Below are 23921 nucleotides of genomic sequence, written 5' to 3'. Positions count from 1 at the left end.
AACCCTCAATAGCTTGGCTTATCGTGCATATTGGCACAACCTCTGTGAGGGGAGCAGTTAACAAAATTGTGGGGACTCGATTTTTCAAATTCATTTTTGAAACATTAAAAGGCCTCGGATGTGTCCCAAAACTACCTAGATCTATTGATCTTTTCTTTCTTAACAATTTAGCATTTTAGATTTTTTGATTTGGTCCCCGACGTTTGTCTTACGAGAACTCCTCTCTCTGTTTTGTTTTGTTTTGGTTTTTGGTTTTTTGAATTTTTTGAAATTGGGAATCGGGAAATTGGGAAGGAATTTATTGCAGAATGATTTTTTGATGAGCAAAATAATAAGGCGATTTCGAGCAATAAGAGAAGTCTTGGACTGATCGACGAAGCACCCGGCGGAAGCCATGCCAAGCGCGAATGGATGGAGGACCTGCTGGATGGACGCAAGGAGGAGCTCTTGGGACACAGGCGGCGGAGACAGGCAGCAACTGGGACTTTTTGTCGACACATCTTTCTCAGACACCCAGAAAGGGCCTCCCCCTAGAGAGATCCTACAAACCCAGAACCCAGCGAAACCAGTGCTCCAACTGATGACCAATAAAATTGATTGAGGACAACGCCGACGAGGTGTTCAAGAAAATCAACATGAACACCTATGTAAGAAGCATGGGGAAATGGAACCCATGCTACAAAACACACAGCTCTTCTTGGACGCGGTGACCTTCCTTTAAAGTTCCCAGGACCAGGACCCAGGACACCGGAGAAGATGCTTCCATCCGTTAAAGACGAGTCCATGTCGTTTATTTCTAAATCTCTGATAGAGTGATAGTGCAGGGCACACAATATGTGACTTCCCTGCAGTACCATTCAGCGCTTATTCAGCACTCAATCACTGCAAAAAGCTCATCACTGAGCGCTCAATGAGCGCACAATTTGTATGGAACTAAGTGCTTAAATTAACATAGGCATGTCCTAGGGTTCATCAGTGCTCAAAAAATAGCACGCATTGAGCGCTTTTTTGAGCACCCTTTTGAGCGCTTTTTTGAGCAGCAGAAAAAGTACACGTTCAGCACATGTTGAGCGCTCGATTGAGCAGCGGAAAAAGCACACATTCAGCACATGTTGAGCGCTCGATTGAGCAGCGGTAAAAGCACACATTCAGCACACGTTGAGCGCTCATTCAAGCAGCGAAAAAGCGCACTTTCAGCACACTTTGAGCGCTTAGCAGCAAAAAAATTTCAGTTGTAATTTTAATTTTTATTTGTTTATTTTAAAATTTGAGCTCGGGGGTTTCCGGTGTTATCGCTGGCACCTCCTCCTCAGCATCTGGTGCCGGCGTTGCCTTTTTTTGGTACAACTCAAGTTTTTAACGCACCGCATTGCCTTCTGCAGCGCCTTTTCTGGAGGCTCCGAGGGATCCACCAGGGCGATTGCATCTAGTATTAGAAAAAAATTAGTTTTAAAAATAAAACAAGACGAGAATAAAAACGAGTGACCGAAAGTAATCGTTATTTGTAAGATTTATTTATAATAAAAGAAATGTTATCTTTGGCATTCAATGTAAAAATCCCAGAAGTCTTTTAAAAATTAAACTTACAAACAATAGTTTTCAGCCTCAACAAAAACTTACTTAATAAGGCACGGGCGAAATTTGGGTAGTCTGAGCCTCCTCTTGTTTTGCCCCCCCTCCAAGTTGTGGGACAGAACAAGTTCCTCGGATAATATGCTTAAGATGGAACGACTTAGCCTTCCATTTTTTTATAGATTTACCATCAGCCTTGTCTAAAAATATCAGAAAATTAAAAAAATATCGAGAAGAAATTTGCAAACTTTTGTTTTCGGTCACTTGATTTATTTTATTTTGTTGTAAAAAATAATTTATGCATTTTTTTTATTATTTATTAAATCATTTATTTATTTTGCAGATGCGGAAAAAATACCACTTTTCCAGGGACGGAAAATTAGAGATGTTTGAGATTTTTATTTAAATAGCCATGTTTGTTTACTTACACAAAAATAAAAATTGTGCTTTAATGTTATTAATACAAAAAATCATAAGTTATAAAAACAAACATCTCTTATTTTTGGTCCCTAGGAACTTAGCACTCAATAAGATTTTCAAATTTTTTCACAGATTCATTCATTTGTTTATATATATGCATCATTTGTTGTTTTTCACGTCAAAAATTAATATTTTTCACAGCTATTTTTTTCCCCCAAGTGTTTTTTTGGCAATCTTGTATTTTCCATTTTTATAATATACATTAACTTGATTTTACTCTCCCTGATTAAATTAATATTGGTCTGCGACAGACTTACCTGGGAATCGTATAGGTATCACTTTTAAACCACTGGTTTATTTTATTCACAAGAAAAAGACGAAAAAAGTCGCGTGCCTTCCAGAAAAACAACAAGCAACAACAACAACGGTTCCGCTAATCCGTTGTTGTTCTGTTTTTTTGGCATGTCCCGTTTGGTCTATGCATCTTGCACATAAAAGCAGGGTATTTATAGACATATCCGACTATGCAAATCGGTTTATAAAAATATATTCTTAAAACTTCACATATTATTAAATAATATTAATAAACCTATAAATTTTTGTAAGAAATACAAATATTTGAAAACAGAAACCTATTATTTTAAATGGTTGTTTTATCATTTACGAACAAATGTTGCATTATTCAAAAGGCAAGGGTGCACAAAAGTCTATATATTTTAGTTGCTGGGCCTCCTTCCCATCACACGCACTTTTCCGTCTGAGACATGGCGAGAGAGGGAGAGCCCAAAATTACTTTTTGTGCGTTCTCTTCTCCCGACTGAGAGCGCGTCGCTTTGCCGCCGTTGCGCTCAGCTCTGCCGGCGTCGCTGGCTTCTCTGCCGACGTCGCAGTCGGCTTCGTGATGATTAACTCAATTGTGGAACTGCAGGGTTGCGAAGAGCTCGAGAACCAATCCATTCTTGATCCCGAATGAAGAAGGTCGAGGAATTGTCCTCCCGGAAAAAAATAGGGGGAATAATACAAAATAATTTGGTGGCATTTTTCATATGTTGTCCCTTTTAAAACATATTACCATTTCATCTTTCATTATTTTTAAATTCTATTTGGAAAATATCCAGATTGAATTTTATATGGTATTCGAATGTATAATAATAATACAATATTGTTTCTCTTTCCGGCAACTTTCATATGCTGTCCTATTAACACAGCACCGCTTCAGTTTTTCTCAATTCAATTCAATTTATAGTCGGATTTATGTTTTATATTTTGTTTAAATACATAGTTAATCTTATTTAATAGTAATACAACTAGAGACAAGTTCATGTTTACTTAGTTTATTTGTATTACATTTTAACCCTGCGCCTAAAGGCTTTTTGGGGCGTTCTTTCTTACATATTATTATTTGTACTTTGTGCATGTTTAGTAGCAGTGTATTGTTATATTTTTTTTATATTTCATATTTCTAAAACTTTGTATTTTATTTGGAAACTGTCAAGGGAGATTGTCCTGCCTGTATAAAATATGGCCGTAAAAGCGAATGTTTATTGAAGCAGTGTATTGTTATATTTTTTTTATATTTCATATTTCTAAAACTTTGTATTTTATTTGGAAACTGTCAAGGGAGATTGTCCTGCCTGTATGAAATACGGCCTTAAAAGCGAATGTTTATTGTATAATAATAATACAATATTGTTTCTTTTTCAGCTGTTCCTTTATGTGTTTTAATCCGGCAGTCGTGTCGTAAATTTCCTCACTTAAAGAGAATACCACTGCCAAAATTTTGTGGTCACTGAGGACCCAGAAGTCCACTAGCCACTGCGAAAATCCGCCGGTGAATGAAAAACTGGGTAGCATATCAAGTTACCACAATTTAATAAATTCCAAGGTCTCTGGACTTAATTATAGAAGACCATTTGTTCAATGCTTATTCAAAACAAAGATCTGCAGAAAGTTTTTGAAATTAAATTCTTTGGTTCAACCAACAGATTTAAGAGATAAACTAATAGAAAAAATGTAGATTTACATTTTTTTGTATGTCCTGTCATTAATTGGGATGTCATCGGCTGGGTGCTTTTTGCGGTCAAATAATTGTATTGAGCAGCAAGTTGAGCCAAACGCGTGACTGCCGTCGGTTTTTTGACATTTCACTTAATAAGCTCGTACAAAATTTTAGGTGTGCCAAATCGACCAGTGTTGGTCAAGTCGATGGCAGTGGCCGTGGTGATCGATTTTTGTAGTCTAGTTAATTAAATATTAAAAACTTAAGCTAAATAGCTTAAAGTAACTGGATATATCAATATTTTTACCAAATAGAATTTTGTTGCGTTTACCCAGTAAATTGATAACTTTTATTGATGTACAATAGTAGTACCTTTCCAAAACTTTTTTGATAAGAAAAACAATTAGTTTATTGAAGAGTGCTACATGAACCCAGTTTTCCAATTGCCAATAAATAACATTCAAAAATTGCAAATAAAAGAAGGCACCCTCTGGTCCTTTCATCATTTTTCGTTAGTGGGATCAAACGTAAGTGCAAAAAGTGAAGTAGTGGGAAAAAGGGCGTTTTAGTCAATACTTTCTGAAAATTGTAAATTGTTTTGAGTTCAACTCCATATTTGCCTATCGTACGCAACCATGACCACGGCTTTTTGCCGCAATCCCGCCTAATTTTTGAGACTTAGCTAACAGTACTGCCGGACTGTCAGAAAGTAATTGTGAAACATCGTTGCCAGAATGTACAAATGGGCAGTGCCAGTGATGCCTGTCTTTTTATAGTCATCTTGCTGTTGTTGATGGGCAGCATTGTCTTATGTGGCGGGAAATTTAAATTTCAAAATGAAGCCAAGTAAAGTTTTTTGCTTTTAACAAAAGTTTTTCATGTTATTGCTACATTTATTAAAATGCCTTTCTTTATTTTAAAACTTTTCTTTGTAGTAGTACACCCATATAACTATTCCATTATTTATTTTCTTAGCCCCTGTCAATGGGCAACCAAAAAAACAAACAACATTGGACAGAAACCAATGGCAGTGACTTGCGTTATTCCAGCGAATGAAGGCATGTGTGTGTGTGGTGTTAGCCGGAAATGCATTTGGCATGTCCTGCGAAATTGGCCAGTGAAGAAGAAGAATGAAGCTGCTGCTTTGTTGCCTTTCCGCCTTTTACTTGCCCCATTTTCTTGTTACTTTGCACTGCCAATTGCATTGGAGTTTCCTGCTAAATCTCGTTTCGGACACATGTCTTTTGTCTTGGCATTGTCACCCTCACCCCAGGAATTCCCCCAACAGCTTTAGACCAAGTGGGATGTAGCGACTGGTGAAATGGGTAAATATGTATCGACCTCGACCGGCGCATCGAACTCGAATCAATCACAAGCGATTGATAAGAAGGGCCACTTGAGGGGATCGAGTGTGTGTGGTATAAAAGGCAGCAGTACCAGATGAAGAAGCACCCACAAACTGCACAAACCATGCGACTGCAAGGTGAGTTCATTCCGTCCGTTGCCACTTTCCCAGGACTAAAGCTGACTATATCCGATTAGCTTTGCTCTGGCCACTCGCCTGCTGCCTGGTGCTGCTCCTGCTTCCTTCCGGCATCCTGTCGCAGTGCAATGATTCCACCCAGCCGGGATGTCTCCACCAGGCGGAGGAGGGCGTCGCCCAGCGCCATTGTTTGGACCCCACCAAGTACTGGCTCTGCTCGGCCATCGGTCAGCAGGCCCAGCTCAAGAAGTGCCAGCCCAACACGGGATTCGACCAGGATCTCAACGCCTGCGTGCCCTGGATCGCCTGGGTCTGGCAGCCATGTCCGGAGCCTCCAAGTCGTCCTCCCGGCTGGGAGCCCTGTTAAATTATCCCACTTTAGCTGAAAGGATGCCTTTTTTATTGGGAAACACATTGCTTCTATAACGTGTATACGACAAAATAAATTTCTATTCTTAATTTGATTTAAAAGCCAGCTAAATAGCCTTCATCATAAATACGTTTTCGGTAATACAGATTTGCATTTTAATAGCCAATAAATTCCGTAATTGTTGTTTTCTTAAATTGTATCCGAATTATGGCTAATTTCTTGCTTGTATGAATAGTTTACAAAATGTATAAATAATTCTATATATTTTTACTGCTTTTTACTCATTAAAATATATTTGTGTTGGCTAAACAAGCAATCTAAACAACCAAATTAAAGTAAATTCACACGTATGTAGGCTAATAAGCATTTGCATTTCCAATAAAGAAAAACTAATAGGTATGCTCCGAATATTAAATACATGCTAATTTATTAGTTTTCTATGTTCAACAATTTGTATAACAATATCTGTGTCCAAAAATGCAGTAAGCCGTAAAGGCTTTAAATTGAAAATTTGTAAACATTCAGGCTTTTGTCACGTACTTTAACCCAAATTATGCGAATTAGGGTATTTATTTTGCCAAAAAAATTGTGTATATAAGCTAATATGAATGGGCAATGTGTTCATGATTTAAATAAAAGCAATATAAATGAAATTTTAGTCTAAAAGTGTAGTAGTGAAAATTGTATATTATTTTAAAGGCAATGCTTAACCTTACAAAAATATTTTTTTAATGCCTGAAATTTTTATAGATTAATTTATATTTTAATATAAATATACAAGCATATTATTCGCTAATACTATTTTTATAGAAAAGCCTAAATAAATGTATGTCCCGAAAATGCAATTGCTAGATCATCAACCTTTTGTATTTAGAACTCTAAAGATAAGCATATTTTCTAGTAAAGATTTTTGTAGTGCATCCAAAGCTAATAGAGGAAGCGTCGTGAATGAGTCAATTAGGTGGCTTGTTTCAACTCGGTGCCAAATATTTATTTGAAGCAGTATATCTCCAGGTCCCCCAGACCCCCTGTGCGATATTATCTGGGGCAATGTCAAGAGCAAGATCAGAGAAGAGAGAGATAATACACCCATATCTCAGTGCGAATTCGGTGTGAATCATGTTTATGATCTGCACTCATTTTGCTCAGGGCCCCCCGGATGGCTGAGAGACCAGATATAGTGCGTACACAGAGAGAATTCTGACGTTCTCAGATGAGTTAAAAAAGTTCTTAAAAATATATAACATCATTTAAACCCAAGTTTAACTGAAAGCTAAACTATTACTCTAGTGTATACATATATGAAAGTTATCTATTTTCATTGTCCCTTCTCCCTATAATGTGCTTACACGGTTTCTAAGAACGAATGTACTCAATTCAAGAACAATTGGCTTGAATATTAACAGGGTTTTTAAGAGCATGTGTTCTCAATTCAAGAACAATGTGTTTGAATATTTCTCTCTGTGTGTATGAGTATTTTTATGGCAGTGCCGTGTTAGATCCGCCGATGGCCTGTTGCAATTACAGCTGAAATTGTTAACGTGCGGCTTCTGACGGCAGTTAAGCGCCCCTGAATGACGGGCCACGCCCCCTTTTGGTGGGTATTTGTCATAAATCAATGGGTGAGAACCCGTTTTACCAGGGGTCTGGGAGTCCTGTGCTCCCAGTCAACCTATGGCCACCTTTTCCCACTCTCTCGGCCAATAAGTTGCACTATTTTTGATGCGCTCGCCCGTGCATTTGCAGCAAGCATTTTATTTCATTTCACAGTTGTCAGTCAAACGCTTTGTCAGGCCGGCGAGCACATCAATAAGCGGCAAAAAAATACGATTCAATTGAATTTTTATTTCTCGCTTTTTTCGCGAGCGACGTGCGTGTGAGAACCAGCAAAATATTTGCATGTAAAAGAATTTTCCGCCAGCCAAGCACAGAGATCCCAAAAAGGGTGCCGAGGTAAAAATTGTGAAATGAAATTTTAGCATACGTGACGTATACGCAATATATTTAATTGCATTGAGCCGCCTCTTTGTTTTCCATTCCGTTTAATCCGCGCTGCAAGTATGTTTTCAAAGTGGGGAGTGAGTGGTGCGAGTGGAAAAAATGCGTTTAAAATTTAAATCAGGACTGAAGTCTAGTGCCTGCAAAATAAATGGCCTTGTCGTTGGAAAATCTCAAAATACTCGGCAAATGCTACAAATGCCACACGAATTAGCATAAATCACTTGGAGGACATGCTAGGGGATGGGGATACTGGGACAAGGACACAAGGTGGAAGCCATGCAGCCAAGTGCCTTTCCTTCCGGTAGCTTCATTTAATGGCAGACATTAATAACCCGATTTAATTTATGGCCCAAAACTAACAAAAGCCCAATCCGCAAAAGTGAGCAACAAAGGGCAAGAAGGCCAAGAAGGAGGCCTTTTCCCGGGGAACCCCCAACTGCGAGCTGCACTTCGCTGTGCAGTGCAATTACTCAAGTGCGCCAGGACCTAATGTGGCTTAAGGCACTCCCCCTCCCCCTTACCAGTCAGGTGAAATTTGTTGGCCCAGCCCCAAAAATGCCTTTGAGGCAGTGTTTTGAATTAATTAGCCAGCGTATCCAGCGCTTTCGGACGGGCCAACAACGTGGCTCCTCCGCTTGTTTGCGGCCTGGCCGGCTATCTCTCGAAATAATTTACAGCTGCCGTTGATGTCATGAATATGCAAGCAGCTTGGCTGGATGGGGACATGGATGTACAGGTGGATGAGGTGGATGTAAGCCCACCTGGACAGCTCGCCCGTTCGAGCGGAAGAAACAACAATTGGGCAAACAAACAGCGCCATAAAATGCCAGATGAGCTTATCGCGACCACAGCATCGCAGCTCAGTTCCGCTCGATAAGATTTGGGGTATAAAAAGCGCTGCCCGGATTAGCATAGGTCAGTCCAACGAAGGCATCCCTCTGCTCAAGATGAAGTTCCTTTCCCTGCTCGCTGTTTTCCTGATCCTTGGCTGCTCATCCTTCTCCCAGGGAGCCGCTGTGGCCAAGCCCACGGGTCAACCTGGCTGCCAGACGGCGGAGGAAGTGGCGGTGATCTTCTATCCCCACTTCTACCTGAAGAGCTCCTACTGGATCTGCTCCGCCCAGGGTGTTCCCGCCACCCTGGGTCAGTGTCCGGTGGCCACTGCCTACTTGGACTCCGCCAAGGCCTGTGTTGCGTGGCCACTTTGGTCCTGGTCACCCACAGTCCAGCCACCCAGTCAACCCGAAATCGCTGCCTGAAATGGGATATAAAACATTTAAAATGGCTACTAAATAAATAATTTATTATACTAAATTATATAAAACATTTTATATTGCAAGGGATATACATATTTTTGTATTTTACTAGATCCACAGCTTGTTACTAGGGAGTGTAGAACCAGCAAAGGGATTTTTAATTAGCAAATAATTCTATTTTCTTCTTGTCTGGAACGCAAATCATCATGACAAATACCTGCGTTAGTAACTAGCTTTTAAAAGATAAGCAGATAAATATTTATTTTCGTAATGTCGGCTGATGACTAGTTTGTAAGACATTAGAATGCAAGATATCATGTGGAATTTTTTAGAGTAATATATTTTTTTCTACAAGTAGAATGCAGAATATTAAGATAAGATTACCTTGCACTATCGATAAGAATTTTTGGATTTGGACTGAATGAAACTTGATTAACAGAGGTATTTATAAGAATTGGTTATTTTTCTACCATGACTTTTAATAACAAGAAAGAATTATTCCTTGTTTATAAATATAAATAATCAATCTTTCATCTCAATCTCAGAAATAAGGGCTTAAATTCCATAAATTTGTTTATGTTTTTGGAGATTTATTTACTCTTAGTTTAAACAAATCATTAAGTTTTCCTTTTTTATTTTCTAATAAAGGTTAAGAAAATGTGTTTGGGTATTCCTTGGTTTAATTAAGCAAATACTTTTTATATTATTAAAAAAGACAATAAATCTGAAACCTATTAATTTCTCTTATCCCATTTTCAGCCATGTCCGGTAAGGAGTACAACGGAGAGCCCGGCTGTCGGAGTCCGGAGGAGGTGGGTCAGAGCTACCGCCACTTCTTCGACCCCACCGCCTACTGGCAGTGTGGCGGCAGACAGCAGGCGGACCTGCCCGCCCAGCTGCGCCGCTGCCCCACCAACGAGCTGTTCTACGACCGGGAGCGGCGGTGCGTGAAGTGGAAGGACTGGCAGTGGACCGAGCCGCAGGATCCGCCCACAAAGCCGCGCAAATAAAAGAGGGCGAGGCGCATGTATTGAAACAAATTGTCGAAAATATAATTAAAAAGCGCTTTCCGATTTTTCCCGGTTGAGTGCTGGTTAATTTATGCGTGGGCGTGGGCGTGGCCCGATGCTGGAGAGGATGGGGCCAGGACATAAGCCGCTTTGGGGAACCACCTCCTCCTCGCATGCCGATTCTGGCTGGCGGGGATTTGGCCTTGTTTTCGGGGGGCGCCATACGTGCAACAATTACGAAATGTGCGTGTGGAGTGGCCCTGTCCAAAAACCCCCCAGTTTGCCCTCTGTTTGTTTGCGCAATTTGGTAAATTGACATGACGGCAATTTCCCATGGCCATGGTCCTCGCTGAGCTTCACGGACTTAACTTCGCTCGCTAGTTTTAATAATTTTTAATTAGCTGCAGCGGAAAGCTCTCAAATGGACAAACAAACTGTGTAGCCTGCTTTGCGGCAGTTTCGGGTATTATTTCCGGCCCTCCCGTAATGTAATTGGCGATATTTGTTTTGTGCCCCAATTAAATTTGGGTATCAAGCGGTGTTAAAGCGGCCAACGGAATTTAATTAATTGTATTCGAATTTAGAACGAAAGTGTGTGCGGTGTTGGCATTCAATCAATGGCAAATGCTGCATGTGATCCAGATTTTACTTCGCATTTTTTTTTTGTAACGCAGCTGTGGCAAAGCGGTAATCTTTGTTTTTGTTCGTTTTTGTTTGGCTTTCAGCTTTGAGTTCCTTTCTTTGTTTTTTTTTTGTTTGAAGCCCCACAATTTGATATACACAAATCGATTTACTTGCGCATGCAAATAACTTTATTTGCTTAGTGGGTAAGAAGGGAAGGACAGCACAGCGCAGCACGGGAAAAGCACAGCAAAAGCACAAAGGACAGCTCGCCCAGGACAGCAAAGGAGGAACAGAAACTGTTAACAAAAAGTCGACAGGCGGGCTTGGCTCAGCAGCAGCAGCCAAACAAATTTGCATAAATCGCAGTTGGTAGCACACAACACAGCCAACACACACGCCCCGCATCCTGGCACCCACACATGTGCTTATTCACACCCAAGCCCCACACCCAAACCCCATTTATATATATATATCCTGATCCAAAGCGACACAGCCATCGACATCGCCATCGACACGAAGTGAAAGGCGCAAAGACTAAGTGCATGCTTAAGTGTTTTCTTTTCTATTTACGTGCCACGACGTTGGAGTGAGCAGCAGTGTCGTTTGTTTGCTCGGCTGCGGCTTGTGTGGCACAGAAACCCACCTACCCCAACCTAAACACCCATCCAATCCCCCCCCTGCATATGTAAATCAAGGTAAACAGAAATCTGTTACAGCATGATACCATTACAATGACATGCAACGGACCCCAAACGACACACCCCCTCGAAAGGCAGCCCGACTTGGCCTGGCCAAAACCACCACAGAGCAAACTAGATACTTATACACGTGTCTCATATTGACTGCGATATGTTATACAAATGAGATATTGATGCCTCACCATTACAACGACAGGCCGCCGCCCATCCAGTCAGCCATCCAGTCAGCCATTCAGTCAGCCAGACGACGTCGTCCTCGAGTGACAGCAAACAACAGGACTAGGAACAGGAGTGGGAATGGGCGTAGGAGTACGGATAGGTGTGGTACTAGGACCACGGCCAGGACCAGCAGCCACATCACCAGCAGCAACTCCAACAGCAACATCGGCAGTGGCAACAAATGCACGGAAAGCCGCCGTAATGGGAGAGGCAGGCCTCAAGTCCTAGATCAGGCTGTGGGCACTCCTATTGTTTAACCCATTAAATCTCTCCTCTAAAGAGCCTTCCTATAAGTAAAAATAATTTAAAGTACCTACCAATACATACCTATATGAATATTAAGAGACGAAAGGCTGTTGTGGTACATGGTATACAAATAAATGCTTGGATCTTAAAAAAATGTTTCTAAGGATATGGGACCTCTTATAAGAGAATTACTTCTTAGCATATATCTACACTATACTAAGAATATTAGGTAAATATTTTGAGCCTGTAGCTTTACAGGCGTAGGATCTGGACTGACTCTTTGATTTTAGGTGGATTTTTTATATATTATATATAGAAGATTTGTATTGAAATATGATATAAGGTAATAAAATGTTATAAATGATCAACGATATTTAAAATAGGTAACCAGATTTTAATTCCTATTTAATTATCCCTACCAATCAAATTATTTTTTAAGCAAAAATATATTTTAGATAGCATAATTATAGGGTTACCAACCTCCTAAGTTTTGCCAGCATTACTCATTAATGGGTTAACTTGCGGCTCGCTATGCTATGCTATGCAATGCTGTAGGTGGTTACCACATCAGAAGGCACTGCCTTGCGTAACCAGATGCGGCAGCCGCACAGGAGAAAGCAGCCCAAGGAAAGGGAAAAGGAGAAAGCCTCGCCATGTGCGTGTCCAATCGCAAAGCAATCGAATCACACCCAGGGAGATGCGGAAAATGGAATGCGGTATCAAAGCTAGACATGAAAAGCAATCTGGCATCTAGAATGCAAAACCAGAAGAAAATACAGAAAAAAAGCAGAAAGAACTGAGTAATTAGAAATTGAAGACCAAAAGTTGGCAAAGCAAGAAGTGAGACTAAAGATGAGTTTATCCTTGAAGATTTTTTCAAGATTTAATGGCACAAATATAGAAATAATTTAAAGAACAAGAGTTAAAATAAGTAGGCCATGTCACAGAAACGAAATTTGATTTTTGTTCAGTCGCCCAAAATGCAATTACGATCTGTGCGAAACCAATTTTCAGATCTATATCTCCAAAACAACTCTGTGAACAAATTCGAACTTGCCTTCGAAAAGGGGAGGCCAACCCCCCAAAAAACAACGATTACGAATCGGGGGAATCGGGCAAAATGCAATAACCGAATACAAATTTGAAATGTGGCGGAAATTGAAATCGAAGGCGTTGAAGTGATTTCGTCTCGCAAAAATTCAATTGGAATGGCAGCGGCAACAATCGTCTTGCACAACAAGAACCACTTGGGCGGCACCCTGGAAAAGCCCCTCCATTCCCACTGACATCCTCGCAGGTCCTTTTGCAGGTCCTTATTGTGGCAGGGCTTCTGGTTACGCGGTTATTTGGGCTCCTTTCACATCCCCTTGCCCTGCGAGTGTTGTTGGCTGCACAATTTTTCCGCTGCATGCAATTTTAATGCGATTTTGGATTTGATTTGTAACCGAAAAATAAGCCACACAAACTTTTCCCCCTCCAAAGTGGTGGTTTTGTGGGGCAGGGAGGTTGCTGGTTGCAACTTGGAGTTGCGGTTGCATTGTAGTTGTCGTTGTTCCTTGTTGTTGCCTCGGTTGTTAAGTGCAAATATAAATTCAACGGCGGCGAAAAAGGGAATGCTTTGCACCCTGAAAAGGGGGAGAAAAAAAAGGGGAACAGGGAGTTGGGGTCAAATATTTATTTGTTACCGAGCACAAATTTTATGCTGCATACTTTCATGCGCCGCTGCAGCAGGAGCAACACAATGTGGCACAAGTCACCAGGACCCAGGAACCAGGACCCAGGAAAATGGTAGCGAGGCGCATAAAACCTTCCGCTGCCATTCAAGTGGAAAAGTTTAAGCCAACTTTTCCAGCCCGAAAATGGGTGTTTTTCCCCTCTCTCCACGCTAGGCCAACAATTCAAGCGCGAAAATGCGCGCACTGAAAATCATTCAACGGAAGCCGCAGAAGGGGTTGCAAATTGGGGTGGATGAACCCCTCCTCCCTCCCAAACTGTCACCACGCAGGCCTGCGACTCTAAAAATGCCAATTATGCCCATTCGATGGAAAATGCCTTGCACAATGTTTACTGAAAGGGCACTAAAATGAGCAAAAAGTCAAAATAATACCAACTAGCGCATTGCGTATGCGCCCTGTTGTCCACTTTATTTATGCGGGTCAGCGCACCAAACTTAATTAAAGTAACAACACGTCAGCCCGGGGTCAGAGTTCGCAGGCTGCCTGCACTTGAGGCCACTGGCTAAACTTGAAGAGCGCAGCACAACAGCCGCAAAACAATTGTAAACTCAATTAAATCCAAGCACCGCTGAGGCACTGGACTCCAGACTTAACTACAGGCCCAAGTTCCTCAGCTCGAAAACTCCGGAATGCCTTCTATTCCTCAGCACCCTTGTAGCACGCAGAAAAATTCAATGTGGTTGTACTTATTGAAAATTAAAAAAAAATATAGCACAGTGTAAGTAAATAAATAATTGTTTAAATTATAAATATGAACGCATTCCATGGAACCCATTTGGAAACCAAAAACTCTACTTCTAAACTTCATAACTTGGGTAATTGGATCCCGATTTGAATGCGGGATACCTCTATGAGTTTGTGGTTAAATTCTCTAAAAATCTGCACTCAAATTTATCTTTAAAGCATGGGTCAGATTTTGAACCCATTTGCATGTTTAATTTTTCCGAAATTTCAATGGCTTTCAGAATGGGAACCCAAAACTGCACTTCGACATTTCATAACTTGGACAATTGTTTTCCGATTTAGATGTGGCATACCTCTATGAACTTGTGGTAAAATTCTCTAATAATCTACATTTAAATTCTTTTTCTAGGATATGTTCAGAATTTTAACCCATTTTCATGTTTGATTTTTCCGTAATTCCGATGGCATTCCGAATGGGAACCCAAAACTGCACTTCGACATTTCATAACTTGGACAATTGTTTTCCGATTTAGATGTGGCATACCTCTATGAATTTGTGGTAAAATTCTCTAATAATCTACATTTAAATTCTTTTTCTAGGATAGGGTCAGATTTTGAACCCATTTTCATGTTTAATTTTTCCGAAATTTCAATGGCTTTCAGAATGGGAACCCAAAACTGCACTTCGACATTTCATAACTTGGACAATTGTTTTCCGATTTAGATGTGGCATACCTCTATGAACTTGTGGTAAAATTCTCTAATAATCTACATTTAAATTCTTTTTCTAGGATATGTTCAGATTTTGAACCCATTTTCATGTTTGATTTTTCCGTAATTCCGATGGCGTTCCGAATGGGAACCCAAAACTGTACTTCGAAATTTCATAACTTGGACAATTGTTTTCCGATTTAGATGTGGCATACCTCTATGAACTTGTGGTAAAATTCTCTAATAATCTACATTTAAATTCTTTTTCTAGGATAGGGTCAGAATTTTAACCCATTTTCATGTTCGATTTTTCCGTAATTCCGATGGCATTCCGAATGGGAACCCAAAACTGTACTTTGAAATTTCATAACTTGGACAATTGTTTTCCGATTTAGACGTGGCATACCTCTATGAATTTGTGGTAAAATTCTCTAATAATCTATATTTAAATTCTTTTTCTAGGATAGGGTCAGATTTTGAACCCATTTTCATGTTTAATTTTTCCGAAATTTCAATGGCTTTCAGAATGGGAACCCAAAACTGCACTTCGACATTTCATAACTTGGACAATTGTTTTCCGATTTAGATGTGGCATACCTCTATGAATTTGTGGTAAAATTCTCTAATATTCTACACTTAAATTCTTTTTCTAGGATAGGGTCAGAATTTTAACCCATTTTCGTGTTCGATTTTACCGTAATTCCGATGGCATTCCGAATGGGAACCCAAAACTGCACTTCGAAATTTCATAACTTGGACAATTGTTTTCCGATTTTGATGTGGGATACCTCTATGAGCTTGTGGTGAAATTCTCTAATAATCTACATTTAAATTCTTGTTCTAGGAGAGGGTCAGAATTTTAAGCCATTTTCTTGTTCAATTTTTCCGTAATTTTAATTATATTCAATGGACTGTGCACTTTTAGATTCCTTACCTTGAGTTCTTGAGTTCCGATTTTAAAAACACGCCATTTAATAAATGTAATTATTCAACTTGAATTTTATTTAATGAGGTGGTCCATTATTTTCCCCGAGTGTATCCGTTCTATTGCCAGAGCCAGTCTCCCAGGGTGTGCTGATAACATACGACAGTTGTGACTTTAAAAATCCCTTTTCGCAATTTTTGCACAAAACTTGTGCAGGATTAATGGTCCGAACGGCCCAGGCATCCATGCAATTAAAATGCAACAACAAGGAGGCAGAGGCAGCGGAAGGGGCAGGCATCTAGAACCTAGAATCCAGTGGCGTGGTGGCACAGTGGCAGCAACAGCTGCAGGAGTGGGCGGAAATGGAGCAGAAAGATTGCTGTGACTTTGGAGCGTTTGAAAACTCGCATGTGTGACGGGAAGGCCGAAAGCCCGGAGATAGCCACGCCATTTTAAAGTGGCTGGCGAGGCAGCAAAACGAGCAGTGGAAAGTGTGGAGGGGTAGTTGCCACACTAGTTAGTGCCTCATGGGAGCCAGGGGATGGGGATGGGGATGGCGCAGTATTGTCCGCATACACAGAGGCTCCTCCGTTGGCTCCCCGGCATTGTACGGTTTTTGCCCGCAACGGCCAAAGACAAATAATGCAATTTCCTGACTAACTCATTTGGGGTGGCTGAGCAGCAGGATGGGGGTACTGTGAACTCAGGACTCCCGACTCCCGACTGCAAACTGCAGTTCCGTGTCACTGACACTTGGCCCTCGCTGCCTGCCCACTCAGACATTTATTACCTAGTCGGATGTGCAATCGCTGCGAATGATCAAAGAGCCGTGGAAACACTGCTCCTCCAAAAAAAAAGGAGGCAGCATTGGTGGATGGATCTCTCGGATGCCCAGCAGATCCCTTTTTCCACGTAACTCCACGCCCTTTGGGGCATCTGATGCAATCATTGGCAACTTCTGGTTTCATGTTGCACCACTCCTCACACACACACACAAGATTAATGCGGTTCAGCATCGAACTTTAAACTCATTTTTAGCCCGGCGAGCAGGACCTGCCACCAGGGAAGGACCTCCCTGTACATGTGTTGAGCAAACCAGAGCATGTCCTGCAGTTGGTCCCTGCTCCTTTTCGCTGGCCCCTGTAATTTGTCCCCTCACTCTGCTGTTTGTTTTGCGCAAAAGTTTGCGGCGACAATTGTTTTGCGGTGTTGCAGCAAGGAAACACAATCCCAATCTCACACATGCGATTGGAATTCTTTCTTGAGAATGTTTTCCAGAGGGGGGGAGCACAGAAAAAAGTCAAGATTTATGGCACATCGATTTTTGTGAGTGGCCCCCGGAAATGTCGCAGCAGTTTAATGTTGCTTATCATATCTCTCAGCCGCACCACTCCACCGCCGCCTCATATATCAATTATTTTCCAATCAATTTAAAGTTAATAACATTTCAATTCGGACACTTTTAATCGCGATGAAGAACTATAATTAAAAAGCCGGACATACGGACATCATCAGCCGTCGACGCAGTTGCGCAACGAGCGCCACTCGGTCCAATCGAAGCATCCGAGGTAGCCGTCCTGGTCGACGAAGGCCTTGCCATCGGGACACGGGAGTTCCTTGGCTCCCTCGCTGGTGCAGAGGTAGAAACTGGCCACGTCATCGCAGGCCTGGGGCTGCATCTTGCTGGACGCGCTGCAGTCGGGCACCTTGGTGTCCAGGTTCACGCAGGAGGGCTTCATCAGGCTGGAGGGCAGGCAGCCGCAGATGGTGGCGTTGTTCACGAAGTAGTAGCCCGGGTCGCACTCATCGGTGATCACGGCTCCGTCCAGGCAGAAGTAGAACTTGCGGATGTCCTCGCCGCCCCACAACTCGTCCTCCGATTGGCAAACCACGGTGGCATTGCTGGTGTCTCTGGTCCCCAGGGAAGCGGCGTTGCACAGAGCCAGGAGGCCAAAGAAAATCACGAGGGCTGCAGGTATGTCAGGAAAATATTAATAAAGTAATTATTAACGTTAGAAAAGATTTTTAATTTTATAGAAATTTGTATTTTGTACTTGCACAATAATTTATACCTTATTTTCTATTGTATGATTACATAAATTTTTTTGAATTTATATCGTTATTCAATTTGGTTTTTCATAAACTCCTAATTGGCGCATTATTAAGAGATACCTCATCTTTATAAGATTGATTAAAAGCACCATAGACATTGATAATGAACTTCCTGTATTCCACGAATGATAGGAATTTTAAAGACAATGAATTGTACCTGCAAAACAATATCATATATTGTTTTGAAAGCGTAACCGTGTTAACTAAGATTCATTTTTAATTTATAGATTAGGATAAGTCATGATCATTAATAGCTTAAGGACAAATAAGCAAGTGTCATAAGGCCATAATCAATGATATAAGTTTTATTCACAACAATGTCATTGGAGAAGCTGTTATTTGCCAAGCAAATTTTAGGATATACGATGTATCCTTTCTCACGCACACATTTCACTTTATCCACTTCATTTAAGATGTTTACCTTTCAGCATGTTGTATCCTTTGGTAGCTTCTTTTCGGTTCAAAATTTTAAGACAGACTAAAGACTAGAAGATGGGCGCCCGGGCTTTTATAACATTCTATCCGATCGGGCAACTTATCGGGACTCTCGAAAGCACTACCATATCATTGCCAATGCCACTGGCTTGTTGACACCTCCGATGATGAATATTATTGGCTTCTGGTCTTGCCCACATTGCTTATCGGATGTTTTTTTCTTATGCAGATAATGGCGAATTCTTGGCTTAATTTGCTGCTCTGACTTTCAACAGATATCACGTCTCAAGTGCTTGATGAGCAGTTCCTGGAAGCGAACCAACCGAAGTAACTCTGATTTGGGGGTGCCAATGTTTTTCAGCTCTCAGTATCACCTGGTGCTCACGTCTGGGAAACTTTTAATTGAATTCCCTGCCGGCAGAAGAAGCCAACATCGATAGCAAGCCTATTGGAATTTATGTCGATTATATTGTCAACTTTGTCAGAGCTCCACGAAGTTTGCCTATTTAAACTTGGGACCCGCGTAAATAGAGTGCAAGAAGTGGAGTGGAGAGAGACTGGAAAGGAAGTTGGATTGACAACGTGACTCGGCGGGAAAAACCAGTGGAAGTAGAAGTTTTTCCCTTTTCGCAGAGGTTATGGGCTTGGCCGCAAAGTGACTTCTTTCCCGGCGGCAGCTGAGCTCCTCCATTTGGGCGCTCTAAGCCAAATCAATTAGAACTTTTTGACAGCAGCTGGGCCTGCAAGTGAATCTGAACCTGAACCTGAACCCGGACCTCATTCACTGCATATTCCACACTCCAATGACTATTATCTCAGCAGCAGAGCGCAATTAAATTTTCAACTGATTTCTGCAGCAATAATTTCCAATTCGGCTCCATTTGAAAGGCAATTAATGTCTGTGCTATCGCTTAGATAAGACCCATGTGTGCTTGTACTTTTTCGGTAGTCTATTCTAATGATTCATTGAGACAGGTTAGCAAGGGAAATTCTTGCAATCGATTGTCGAATCGAGCGATGAGAGTAGGAAACTTTTAAAGACTTAAACCAGTCCATCTATCTAATCAACAAAATGCTGCTAAGAACGAAGAGCAACGCGACGTCACTTTAGTCCAAAATAAAAATGCCCGAAAACCCGATGAAAAATGACTGTAAAAATAGCTGCGATAAGGTTGGCGATGGGAACATGGAGAGTCATGCAATGAGCATGGGTATAAAAACGAAAGACAATGGCGACGACATCAATCAGTCGAGTTTTTCAGCAGGAAGAGCAGTGGCAGTAAAACACATAAATTTATTAACGAACCCAGCTTATGACCAAATGATGAGAATCGCGCAAAAATAACTGCATTTACTAGCGAATTGTAAAATAAGTAAAAATCAGGAGAGCGTAGTTGGTGTGTCATAATAATAAATGCTCCGTTGGCTGTTCGTGATGAAATTATTTATGAAAAATAAATGCGGAATTTCCCGCTGGATGCTGGCTGCCCTGCTCCTGCTCCTGATGATGATGGGCGGAACATCCGCCTCCACCGAAAACAGAACCACGAATGCAACATGCAGACATGCCACGGACATGTGGGGAGATCCGGACCCCAACATATTCTACGTGTGCTCCGATGGACAACCGCTGCAGCTGGAGTGTCCGCCGGGTCGGGGATTTTTCAGCGGTCTCGGCTATCTGGGATGTGTGCCCTATGGCCAGTGGCCGGCCTGCCGGCCCTCGGAGGAGCAGGTGGCCACCGAGTTGTCAGCTGGCTGTGACAGGAACACGGGCGCCGTGCCATCGCCCTGGGCCTCTCCGGACCCCAATCAATTCTACCTGTGCCCCGGGTCAAAGGCCACACCTCTGCTGCTCAACTGCGCCGGGGGCAAGGGATTCGTGGCCAGTTCAGAGGTGGTCGGCTGTGCGGATTGGCCAACATGGCGCCGCCAGCTGCAGTGCGAGGCCTTCTACTGATCCGATCCGGCGGAACACCACATGTATATGCTATTTCAATAATTGTCGACTATCCTCCCGACCATCTGACTCGAATCTTATTTAACTTATGGGGTACACATACTGCGCCACTTGACTCACTAGTTCTATCTGTAAATAAAGTAGAAAGTATCTATTTATTACCAATGTGGGTGTTTTGACTGATGGACTTGTCTCCGGCACTGATAAGGGCGGCAGCAGACTGATAACACAATCAATTCGGAAAAAAGAAAGTCAAAAATGGTTAAATTCGTTCTATTTGCGAAATTAAGTTGGCTGCTAATAATAAACCTGTATTTTAAGATACTAAAATATAAAGATTTTAACCTCTTTTATAATGTTTCAAACCTTTTCTTAAGTTTTTAATATTACAATTTTAAAAAATGTCAGAAAAGGAATAAATTTTGCGTTGGTAAATGGAATTCAAATAAAAAAAACAATTAGCTGTGAGTTTTTGTATGAAACAAGCTGTCATTTTTCTCATAAAAATGTTTATCCGAACAATAAACTTGTTTCTAAGTGGTTTACATTTCATTGACCATTTTTCTTTCTTTTCATTTCCTTCCTTTAGAAATATCTAAAAATAAACGACATCAAGTTGACAAAAATTTCTAAAAACTAAGCAAATACTTACAAATATTTTAGTTGACAAATTGTATTCAAATCAAATTAAACAATGAACTGTGAGCCTTGGTATCAAATAAATTGAAAGTATTTTTCCGAAAATAAACCTATTCAATTGTCAATAAACCCGAAAACAATTGATAATATTGTTTGGTTTGAGTTAATGCTCCTCGACTGGCATTGCATTGTTTTGCGGTATTATAAATTTAGAACACTCCATTGTTCCACTCCTCTTAGGGGATTAGTGAATTGCAAATAATACCTCATCTGCTGGCATTGCTGTTCATTGCAATTATTGCTCATTTGAGCATATTAAATGACGATGAGCTGCAGAGTGTGTGCCACATGGGGCAAATCCTTTTAGTTCCCACACTCCCGCCAAGCCAACGCATTATCCTTGGCCATTACTCTCTCTTTTCCACCGTCTGTCTGCTGGCTGGTGGAAAAGTGGGAAAACTGGAAATGTGGAGAACTGGAGGTCTGGAGGTCAGCATCCCTTTGATGTGCCCTTTTACTTTGTCATACCCCTATGAGGGGGGTTTATTTTTTATGCTAGCAGCTGGTCTGCTAACCGGCTCTCAGCCCCGTTTACAGGCTTAAGCCTTTTGTCCTGGCCATAAAGCATTCGCCCAGGTTCACGGCATAAGAATAATGACACATGCACCTGGGCGCCGCATAAAAAAGATGGAGGCAAGTCGGAAATTGCATTTCGCTTTGAGCGCGTCCAGATGCAGGAAATTACTGTCAACTGTTAACGGCCGGGATAGGATCATGACCCTCCCACTCTTCTGGCCCGGCTTTAATAAATCTTCAATTTGCATATTTCTTTTCCAGTTTTATTCCCTTTTTAACCGCTTTCCCGCTTTTTCTTTGGCCATTAATCAATGCCCCTGGGCGATGGCAGACAACATCACGTATACGCAATTTTAATTGCCGCTGATATAAAAGTGTTTAGCGGTTGGGGTGGCTGGGCTGACTTCAATTTAATTAAATGTTTACTTGCTGCTCTCAGCAGAAATCAATGAAAGCGACTTCTAATTTATTGCTTACCCAAGGACACCAAGGACTCGCATCCTGCTGACGCAGCCAGGGGAAAGGTAATTAACCGATTGCCAACTGAAAAGCAGCTGATAATATCCTTTGGAGACCTGCCCCATAAGTACCCATGCAATAAATAAAGAGTTTAAGGCTGGGCCCCAATCAGCTGGGAAATCAATAGACCGCCAGCATCATCGATGTGGCTAATAGACAGCCCAAACGATTCTCCGGGGACCCATGACGCCCCCAACTTACCACCACATCCACTCGCCTCATGAGGGACTCTCCATTTCGTTGATTGCCCCACCGCAGGCGCAATAATATTGATCGTCTGCAAATGTTGTTCGGCTGCCCTTCAATTTATGTTCTCTCCTTGCTGCAAATTTAACCGAGCCCACACACACGGACAGAAGGACACAGGGCGCACAAGGGTTAATGTGGCAATGCAAATCCCAAATATGGGCAAAAATGCAATTGCAAGTGCTGCCACGAATGCGAGTGTGGCACCAAGGCCAGCAACGGTTAAAGCCTACACAGGCTGCAAACAAAGAGCGACTGAGGGTCCGTTGCAATTGCAGTTACCACTGATATACGGGGATTCAAGGCAGGAGCGGACTCAAGGGGGATCAAAAGGAAATAATAGTACCATTTCTGGAAAAAAGATTATTTAACTATATATAAACTGTCGCTATAACTATATAAAATAACGTTTTTTATATTAATTGTTGCAAAATATTGTAGCTATACACTTATTTGTTCAATTATAGGTCATTTTAATTTATTTATTGATGTACCTTTAAATAATTCCAAATTGATGTAAAATTTTTTATAGGTTTTATTTAGTTGTTAGTAAGTGTACTTCCATTATCAATATATGTTATAATAAATCAAATGTATTGTATAACTTGTTTAAATTTTTTTAATTGGATTACTTACAATTTTTCATAGTGGTTGAATGCTTTTTTTAGACCTCGAGATGGCTAAAAAACTTCTCATAAATCAGAAAGGTTGTGTATACCTTAAAAAAGTACTTGTTTATACTTGTAGGTACTTCTACTTATTATTAATCAATTAAAATTTTTCTCTACTCCGAAATTAAAAATATTCAAAATTAAGAAAACCGTTAATTTTAATTGTCTTCTTTGATACCACGTTTTTTATACCCTCTGGATTATAACTAATTTTCTAAGTTCTCTTATTTGAAGCCAGCAAATGCACCTCAAGTGGAAACATTTTCTGAATGACAATCACCGAGTTGGTGAACCGACTGGCTGCTCTTTTTTGTGCCAAGGCTAATCGGTGACAAGGCAGAGATTTATGCTTTCATATTCCAGAGTGAAATGTGGTATGAAATGGATCTATTCCCCGTGGCCAGGGTCCTCCGCTCCTGCGCCACCTGCTGCGGCTTCAATCCATTTACAGGTGTTTGCCCAGAGTCAATGCATTGCATACGCAGCCAGCCGTAAAACATTTGTCACATTTGCATTAAAAGCGGCAGCAATCCGGGGACCAGCTTTATGTGTGTTTGCATTCGCACTGGCAGTGCCGAGGAGCAGAACCCAAACCAGAGGAGATCCCAAACCCACACCGAAACCCACACCCGGATGGCTATGCAATTTATTTGCACAGTGCACTTGCCAATTAATTCTTATCTCAGCAGCAGCCATGCAGGTTGCTTTCCCGGCGACTGCATAAATCAATGTGCCTGAAATGATAACTCATGCGAAGGGTGTTGCACGACCCGTACTATCCGTGCTATCCGTACTACTACCATATATAC

General features: G+C 41.3%; 5 protein-coding genes across 5 annotated transcripts; 4 read left to right on the top strand and 1 right to left on the bottom strand.

Moving 5' to 3' along the window:
- The first annotated feature begins 4512 nt into the window (after positions 1–4512).
- On the top strand, positions 4513–5949 carry LOC108019298 (uncharacterized). Its single transcript, XM_017087117.4, has 2 exons — positions 4513–5474; positions 5534–5949. The coding sequence occupies exons 1-2, from the start codon at positions 5432–5434 to the stop codon at positions 5839–5841; spliced, it is 351 nt and encodes a 116-aa protein (XP_016942606.4). The 5' UTR covers positions 4513–5431; the 3' UTR covers positions 5842–5949.
- A 1640-nt stretch (positions 5950–7589) lies between these two features.
- LOC108006366 (uncharacterized) lies at positions 7590–10179 on the top strand. The gene is made up of 2 exons (XM_017069887.4): positions 7590–7797; positions 9861–10179. The coding sequence occupies exon 2, from the start codon at positions 9863–9865 to the stop codon at positions 10109–10111; it is 249 nt and encodes an 82-aa protein (XP_016925376.4). The 5' UTR covers positions 7590–7797; positions 9861–9862; the 3' UTR covers positions 10112–10179.
- Positions 8749–9159, top strand: LOC108006365 (uncharacterized). The gene has a single exon (XM_017069886.4). The coding sequence runs from the start codon at positions 8793–8795 to the stop codon at positions 9102–9104; it is 312 nt and encodes a 103-aa protein (XP_016925375.4). The 5' UTR covers positions 8749–8792; the 3' UTR covers positions 9105–9159.
- Positions 10180–17383: 7204 nt separating the features above from the next.
- LOC108006369 (uncharacterized) lies at positions 17384–18647 on the bottom strand. Its single transcript, XM_017069890.4, has 2 exons — positions 18488–18647; positions 17384–17923 (listed from the first exon to the last, which is right to left on the bottom strand). Exons 1-2 carry the CDS (start codon positions 18495–18497, stop codon positions 17466–17468), a joined length of 468 nt encoding a protein of 155 aa, XP_016925379.4. The 5' UTR covers positions 18498–18647; the 3' UTR covers positions 17384–17465.
- An 854-nt stretch (positions 18648–19501) lies between these two features.
- On the top strand, positions 19502–20763 carry LOC108006368 (uncharacterized). The gene has a single exon (XM_017069889.4). The coding sequence runs from the start codon at positions 19916–19918 to the stop codon at positions 20459–20461; it is 546 nt and encodes a 181-aa protein (XP_016925378.4). The 5' UTR covers positions 19502–19915; the 3' UTR covers positions 20462–20763.
- Positions 20764–23921: the final 3158 nt, after the last annotated feature.

Source organism: Drosophila suzukii, chromosome 3 (assembly GCF_043229965.1).
Source record: "Drosophila suzukii chromosome 3, CBGP_Dsuzu_IsoJpt1.0, whole genome shotgun sequence".
In the NCBI taxonomy this organism is placed as follows: domain Eukaryota; kingdom Metazoa; phylum Arthropoda; class Insecta; order Diptera; family Drosophilidae; genus Drosophila; species Drosophila suzukii.
The sequence above is the reverse complement of the archived record's forward strand: the minus strand, read 5'-3'. Positions and strand labels throughout refer to the sequence as shown.